General features: G+C 43.8%; 1 protein-coding gene across 4 annotated transcripts in view; it reads right to left on the reverse strand.

The window, feature by feature from the left end:
• Window positions 1–353: 353 nt before the first annotated feature.
• The window catches only part of impdh2 (IMP (inosine 5'-monophosphate) dehydrogenase 2), a 15,130-nt gene continuing 6,821 nt past the window's right edge, over window positions 354–8,662 (reverse strand). For 2 of the 4 annotated variants that reach the window (XM_076275708.1, XM_076275709.1), the window contains 6 exons: window positions 6,066–6,137; window positions 4,188–4,331; window positions 3,699–3,843; window positions 3,225–3,368; window positions 3,008–3,091; window positions 354–744 (listed from right to left, as the gene is read on the reverse strand). In XM_076275708.1, the coding sequence (XP_076131823.1) occupies window positions 723–744; window positions 3,008–3,091; window positions 3,225–3,368; window positions 3,699–3,843; window positions 4,188–4,331; window positions 6,066–6,137 (611 nt within the window). In that variant the 3' untranslated portion in view covers window positions 354–722. The remainder of the gene's footprint in view (window positions 745–3,007; window positions 3,092–3,224; window positions 3,369–3,698; window positions 3,844–4,187; window positions 4,332–6,065; window positions 6,138–8,662) is intronic. The other 2 variants (XM_076275710.1, XM_076275711.1) reach the window with 1 other exon arrangement.

Here is an 8,662-nt window from a genome sequence, read left to right on the forward strand (position 1 = left end):
GCACATTTCTTACACCCACACCTGTCTTTCATTAAGTGGGTACAGGTGTGCATATGTGTATGTGTGCATGTGTGTGTATGCGCGAGTGTGTGTAGATCTGGAAAGTCCGGTGATTTTGGAGCCATATCCTCTCGAGAGAGCAGTCTGGCAGTTACTCACAGATCAGAGAAAACAGAAAGGGGAATCCGCACTGGTCACTGATTGTGACATTAGACACTTTTTGCACCTCCCCACAGACGTGCAATCAATAACTGCCTTGATCGCTCACATACTCCTATTCAAGTGTATTCGCTTGAGATTTTGCAAACGGCTTCTAAAACTGTTTAAGTGAGCAAATGATGACAAAACAAACATTTGTGGAAAAATCTTGCTTATTTAATCTTATTTGTCAAGGTCACATCTCTGGTAAAACAAGGCATTTGGAACGAACACTCCAACAAACAAACGGAGAGAGAGAACTCACAGGCATACACACACATACACACATACAAACACAAACATTCACACACTAAAACACGGTCTGTTCATGTGAAGAAAGACTGGGACGACCACAGCAGAAGGACGTTGAGGTTTTGATGGCGGGTGGGTAAAGTTGTAGTGTAAAGTAAAGGTGTGTGTGTGTGTGTGTGTGTGTGTGTGTGTTCGTGCTGGAGTGTGTGAAAACATCTGTATGTGCGTGGATGTAGATTGGCAAGGAGGGCGGATGACATCAAGACTTCTCTTCAGTATAGACGCTTCTCATAGCTGGAGGAAAACACAGCAGAATAAAGAATAAGACATCTAAAGGAATACAGGGATTAAAGTGAAAAAAAATCGTTTGACTGAACTTTTTTCAGGCCATAAGTCATACGTTGTTCATATCTACCTATAGAGATAGCACCCCTTTTGCGGTCGCGACCTATTGGTTTTTAATTTACAAAAAGATGCAAACAGCAAAGTAAAGGGAGTATTCGCCTTATTCACACAGCGGCCATTGTTTAAACCAAAACGAGGCTACAGGGTACACTTACTATATAATTAATGCCACCTACAGGTGAATGCATAGAACATAACAATCCTATGGTTTGTGTACCCTGTAGCCTCGTTTTAGCCGCCAATGGCCGCCATGTGAATAAGGCGAATTGAGAGTGTTCTTGATTGAGATTGAGTTTTCCTGATGAACAAAAATATATTTTAGTACCATCCCTGACCATTGCTGATTAGCCATTGCTGTTCTTTTCTACTGCAGCAATATTGTAGAAAGGCTTTAACACACTCTTATTTAATTACTTCAGGCCAAAAGTGTTTAAAGGGGAGATTTTTTTCTTGTTAATATGCAATTCAACACCAAGTAAAATCTATAAAATCAAGTTTGCAAGACTTCCCATTTCCTCATCAAAGTAACAAATCAGAACATTCTAGATATTGTTCATATTTCCATTTGTTGCCTCATCCGCATTTAATGATAACATGGTAATTTTGAGTTTTACAGACAACTCAGTTTTCCAATGAGCAGCAATACTGTGTGTGCTCATGCAGGAGGTCTGCTCATTTGTAACGACAATCTGGAGACGGCGCTTTTGTTTTCAGCAACAGATTGTATAAGGTTGACAAGAGGTTGCGATATGGTTAAGGACAGGTCATGTTGCGCTATGAAAGAACATGCGTAGCCTACTTTCTAAACGTAAAAACGGTCAGCCATAGATAAACGTAGCCTACCTCTGTCGTGGTGGCTAGTTGCACCAGGTAGGGAAGATGTCCTGAAGTGCACGAACGTTAACCTTATGGCGGTCTTCTGATTGGTGGCGTGCTAAAACGTTTTCCTATTGCATCCATAAACAATTTTCTTGCAGCGAATCGCGCAAAAGCAAACTCCTGGCACTTTAATTTCTTTACACCATGGCTTGTTAGTTCTCCCCCGTTTCCAACAGCTGCCCATCTGCATTTATTTTTTAACTTTTGACACCTGCCTTCCTTTAGCAACAACGCATCCATGACAGCTAGTGGCCTTGCCAAATAGACGCACACAAATAATGACCTTAATATGCGAGGTTCTGGTAGGCCCACTGGTTATGGTTTTGTGCTATAAATTAATAATATTTTATAGCAAAGTTTTAAGTTGACTATTTTAATTGTATGGTTATTTTTTGTCAACATACACTCACAACCTATTGTCCTTAAAAGTGAGGCCTAAGCAAAATAGGCTACAATGCCGTCTGTGCGTCACAAACACGACTGACCCCCTTACTCGACACGCTCAGTCAAAACCTTCCGTCGCAAATTGTGAAAAACATTGTTGTATGTCATAACAGACGGGATAATACATTGCATAGGCTACGGTTTATATTGCGTCGCTTTACACATAATGTTAGTTGCATTGATTAAAAACTGTAACAATAATAGTAGCCTACATCGGGTGGCATAGCAGGCTATCTGTTCAAGTCATAGGTGACACCCAAAATGAATGACCTCCCCTGACAAGAGTTCGCGATAGTAAGTGTCTACATTGATGCACGGAAAGAACACAGCCTCCGAATTCGCACATAGAGCTCACAATATCATATCCAAAAAAGTTAAACGGATTGGCCAACCTCATCAGCTGTCTCGATTGTGTCACTATAATCCAACTTTTAGACCGTTATAGTCTTCCATACGTGTTTTTTTTTGTGTAGAGTGTGTAGCTACAACATTCAAAGCGAAACTCATGGCTGACGTAGGCCGTATAGGACTTGAGCGGTCACGGATTGAGACACAGAAAGTTCTCAAGAACACTATTAGGTCTTTAAACATTTACCTAATATTTGTAGTTGCCTTAAAAAAGGAAAAGCAAAGGTGACAGTCCCCCCCCCTCCTATTTTTTTTCTCATCGGATCTGCATCGATCTCAAATATGACATTTCTAAAATCAAATTGACGGAAATCCGTCCTATGACGGAGAACTTTAATCCTTGGGAAGAAGGCTCAGAGGATTGATGAGGTGAAGCTGTGTGGGTGTGCTGGACACACGTGTGTGGTCAACGCCGCTCTACCTGTGCAAACTGTGGACACCTCCCTCCATCTGGGCGGATGTGGTTCTCTTCTCGAACTTCAGGTCACCAGAATACATCATGGCTCTGCCAATCAATACACAGACCATCAACTCAAACTCAATCTCTCTCTCTCACACACACACACACACACACACACACACACACACACACACACACACACACCATGAGGTCTTTACATGCATGAGTGTGTATATACCTGAGCTGAGTGAGGCTCTTGGAGCCGATGTCTTGGCAGGAGTGCTGAATGCCGGCGATCAGGTAGGGCACGAACTTGTGGATGGAGCCTTTATCCTGCACTGCTCCAGATACCCCCTGAGCCACTTTGATCTTGTCACACTCACTAAGAGGGACACAGAGTGGGGAGCGGATTAGCGGATTATAATAATATAACAATAATAATAATAATAACAATAATAATATAACAATAATAAGCTTTATTTGTATAGCACCTTTCATACACAGAATGCAGCTCAAAGTGCTTTACATTTGGAGCATGTAACACAATAATAGAGTCAGTCAGTCATTATCAATCACTTTCACTTTTCTTCATTGCTGTGGCCGTTTATGATCCAATCAGCAACATATCAGAAATATAGAAAATAACATTAGATAGGATTAGATGCTGGGGACTATGAGGTCCAGAGAGAGCGTGCAGAGGCTGGAGTGGCACCTGAAGTAGCGGGTCTGGGAGCCCAGGTTCTTGTCCATGGCGTCCAGGGAGCCCATGCCACGGTACTTCTTCAGCCGGATGCCGTCAGAGAAGAAATACTCTCCCGGGGCTTCTGAGGTGGCCGCCAGCAGAGAGCCCATCATCACTGAGAGAGAGAGAGAGAGAGAGAGAGAGAGAAAGAGAGAGAGAGAGAGAGAGAGGATTGATGAGGTGAGAAAGAAAGAAAGAAAGATTGTGAAGAATGATTGAATGATGAGAAAGAAAGAAGAATGATTCTTTTGCTTTGCCTGAACCGTGCTGTAATGTCTGTAATGGACAGCAGAGGGCACTGCAGCATATCCTGAAGCTGGATTTGAATACTCGTTTTGCGTGTTTGGCCTGAACACGTCCACCTTCAGCGTGTGGCATGTTTGTGCACATGGGCTAGGGATGTGTGGGCCTTGGCAATGTGCCCGTGGGCATGTGTGGTGAGCGAGCGCGTGTCCTTACCTGTGGAGGCTCCCAGAGCCAGGGCCTTGGCAATGTGGCCGACCGTTTGGATGCCACCATCAGCGATGACTGGCACACCAAAGCGCCTGGCGTACTCTGCCACCTTGTACACTGCTGTGGCCTGTGGTCGTCCACATGCCAACACTGTAGAGCAGAGGGGGGAGGGGCAAAATCCACACAGAATTAATTAACACAAGATCAACATCGTCAGAAGGGTGAAGGGCTACATATGAATACATAATCCATGAAATGTATGATCTAACCAATGGCATGGGTTTGAGACTGCTGGTGCAACAGACCCCATCAAAAAGACACTAAGTTTTGCTTCTACCAATCATTCTCTTACATTAGGTTTACTGTTGACATAAACTAGTTTAGTAAAATGTCAAGGGGACAGATGTCTAGCATATTGTTCTCCAAACTTTTCCTCATCTGTTGTTCCTCGTTGGTAGAATGAGCTACCAGTTCCTACTAGAGCAGGGACATCCCTCTCCATCTTCAAAAAACTCCTGAAGACCCAGCTCTTCAGAGAATATCTCCTTTCATAGCCATACTTACAAATAGCCTTGCTAATTCTAGCACTTATCACCTGACATAGAACTGGACACTTGACTGTATAAAAACAGCACTCACTGATGCGCTTATTCTTACTGTACTCGAACTTTTAATTTTTTTTAAATTGCTCTAGAATTGTTGTGAGATTTGTTTTTTTTTTTTAAAAAAAGCTTTAAACTGTTTACCATGTTGTAAGTCGCTTTGGTTAAAATGCGTCAGCCAAATGTAATGTATTGTCATGTGATTCCCTTCATACTTCCACCTCGCATGCATAAACATCCCCATTAAACACACACACCCCTCTACACACACACACACACACACACACACACACCCTCAGGCTCAGCAGGGTCATGGTGAAGCCACACAAGCAGCACACAGGTGGTCCATGCTGTACCATCCGAGAGCCTTGTAGTTGAGTAAGGAGAGCAGAGCCTCCCTCAGAGCCCAGGCTGCAGCACTCACTCCATTAGTGCACTAACCCTTAATGTGTTTGCAGTGGCAACAACAAAACGCATGATAGAGCCATATCGGATAGCCCCTTAACACACCGCCAAAGCGTTTAATCAGGACAATAGCATCACACAACACATCCCATTCAGGTTATAGTAATATAAGGTAAGTATTGTAATATATTAAACTGGGGACAAGTAATGAGATGCTGAATGGACGCAATTCAAGGCCAGAAAAAGGAGAAAGGGAGCATCCTTTCAGATCTGGAATGGTCTTCTTTTTCAGGACTAATGTTTGTGAATATGATCAGAGATGCTGACACCTTTTTTGACTCACAGCACGCTAGTTCCAAGACAGATATCTGATATATAAGGGCTCGACAGATTTGAGAGATGTCAGTCTTTGGGATTGATTCAGACCATAATGTTTGGAACCACCAACTCAATGGATGGAACTTATGTCAATGCCAAAAAGTACTACTTAAGTAGAATATTAAGATTATTTTCTCAATTTTGTTCACTGAATAATGTCACTGGCTGTTCGAATCAGTGACATTTAAGGGTGGTGTGAAGGTCATTCAGAAAGTTCACTTCACATTCATCCTCCATAGATATACTTGCATGACAGAGAGGGTTTATGGGTAGTGTAGTTCAGGAGTCAGAGGAGGTGCCAGGTGTGACTGACAGGTTAGTCAGACAATGACAAGCACCCAAAACCCCAAAAACCCAAACACCAGAGTCTACTTCTACTGATGCAGAGCCGTTAACCAACCAATCAATGCAGCAGGCTGTGAAAGGAGGCGGGCATAGTGAGGAAGTGAAACCAATGGGAGCCCTGCAGGGGTGGGGCTCAGAAGCATAAGGGACTTACTGCAGTATCCCGTTACAGTAGTTGGGGTTTTGGGGCTGTGGAGCTTTATTTCAGGAGGAACAGTAGGGGGCGCTAGAGAGAGGAAGACGGAAGACACAGATGGAGAGGTGGAGAAAGAGGAGCTCAGCGAGGAGATAGCAGGCACCAGTGGAGAGAGGGAACAGGCAAGAGAAGAATGAGAGTGAGAGACAGTGAAAGAGGGACACATTAAGAACAGTAGAGAAGAGTGGACTGTGTAGATTCCCCCAAACACACCGACACTCGCCATCACTACGCATCCCCGTTTAAGCACTCTAAAAGGCACTCTGGTCACCGAGAGTCTGACCTTCCACAAGCCATTCTGGTCTCATTAGATCAATACAATGGCAGCCAACTACCCCAACGTAAAGGAACACACCAACGAAGAGAAACAGGCTTATTTGTCATCTACCTAAGACTTTCTCTTTCTCTGTACGTGCAATAACTCAGTGTGACACTATTTAGCCTAGCTTAGCATAATTCACACAGCATGTGTGTTTATCATTCCACAGCATGTGTGTTTATCCTGCTCAGAGGTCAGAGTAGCCCCGAGGGCAGGTCACCACTGGTCAGGGACTGGGGAAAACAGCCTCAGAGCCTCCACTAGCAGAGGGGTGGGGCAATAAGGCAGAAGAGCTGGGATTGGCTGATAGTTGGGGTGTCACACTGAAGTTCACACTGAGGTGTGAAAATGTGACTGTACAGTATGCACTGTATATGTTAAAAGGGTTGTTTTATTTTTATTTCAAATGTTCAGGCATACATTTACATACAGAGATCAAATTTTACAAACATTACAAATAATCAGTAGCACTAAATAGATATGGCAATATTAAATAGAACTTGTCACCATCTGTGTTACCAGTGCACACATCTCCGTCCTAGCATACCAAACGAGACCTCACGCTTCCCATGCTCCAGCCATAGGAGACTACATATGGAATGAGTGTGGCAGGAGCTGAGCCTGTGATTCTCTGTGCATAGTAAGGTATGGTGCTCTGACTACATATGGAATGAGTGTGGCAGGAGCTCATTCGGCTGGAGGATGGCAAAAAAAAAAGAACTGACAAAATGGAGAATGGCAGGCCGCCCGAAACATAGTAGAAAAACCACACTACTGCTTATAGCGCACACACGATGCAGCATCTTGAACACCACCAACACAGGGACACAGTCAGGGATGGGAGAAAGAAAGACCTCGAAGGCCAAACTTTTGCATCACCATTACCTTATCCATGTGCAAGGGCACAAGGCAGTTCTATTATCAGACCTACTAGAGCAGGGGTGGGCAAACTGCGGCCCGCGGGCCGGATCCGGCCCGCCAAGCACTTTCATCCGGCCCGCCGAGCATTTCATTTGTTTATCAGGCTGCTCGCTATTTTTTTTCCTGCGATAGTTGGTTAGCTTTAGCTGCTACTGCAAACTGCTTTTCACTCTCCTTAGAGAACGTTTACAATGTCAATGTCAAAACATCATGTTAAATAGAGATAACATCATGTTAAACTAAGTTAACTCTTAGTTATCTCCTTTGCAGCAAATCTAACGTGAACATTATGCGATCCATTTAATTGGAAACGCGTCTGCACTCACGAGAGGAAGAGAGCCGCAGGTTCTGGCTTGTCATTGTTGATAAGTGATATGTATGTCCTTCTTATAAGAAACTTTTAAAAGGAAATCATGAAGGCAACAGTAGTTCCCACTACTGACCATTTAAAAACCGTGAGAGGGCACAGCCGTAGGTACAGCACTAGCCATAGCGGAGCAGGCAGAAGATCATTGAGAAATAAACGTGAATTAAAGCGACTGTCTTAAAGCGACAGTGCACAATTTGTACATTTGTTAAACAGCATAAAATGAGCAGTATTTTTAAGAAATTCACATTTTAAAACAAATACTTTTCATACTAAATTATAGGCTATAAAAAAATGTATTTTTTTTATGTGTGTGTCGTGGGGGGGTGGGGGGGGGGGGGGGGTTGTTGTGCGGCCCGCCGGGCAATTTTCAAAACCCAATGTGGCCCTTGAGCCAAAAAGTTTGCCCACCCCTGTACTAGAGGGTTTACGGTAAATAGATGAACGCAGTCAGTTCTCAGTAGTTGACAATGATGGTCCTCTCCTACTAAGCCCAAATACAACATCCCATCAAGCCCACACTTTAGCCCATGTGTAGCCCACTAACCCATCAAGCCCACACTTTAGCCCATGTGTAGCCCACTACCCCATCAAGCCCACACTTTAGCCCATGTGTAGCCCACTACCCCATCAAGCCCAAACTTTAGCCCATGTGTAGCCCACTACACCATCAAGCCCACACTTTAGCCCATGTGTAGCCCACTACCCCATCAAGCCCACACTTTAGCCCATGTGTAGCCCACTACCCCATCAAGCCCACACTTTAGCCCATGTGTAGCCCACTACCAGCCTTGTGAGCACCTGTCCCACTCACCTGTGTCTAAATACGAGCACTGGGAGTTGAACTGCAATATTCATAATTTCATATTAATACAGGCTAGCACATACCCATACAATTTAATATCATTTCAAGACTATTTGTTTGGATGAATGATACATAAGACAACA

This window comes from Alosa pseudoharengus, unplaced genomic scaffold, assembly GCF_046254945.1.
Source record: "Alosa pseudoharengus isolate Yale_2024_CS ecotype anadromous, Long Island Sound unplaced genomic scaffold, YU_APseudo_1.1 YU_APseudo_1.1_scf_9, whole genome shotgun sequence".
Taxonomy (NCBI): Eukaryota; Metazoa; Chordata; class Actinopteri; order Clupeiformes; family Clupeidae; genus Alosa; species Alosa pseudoharengus.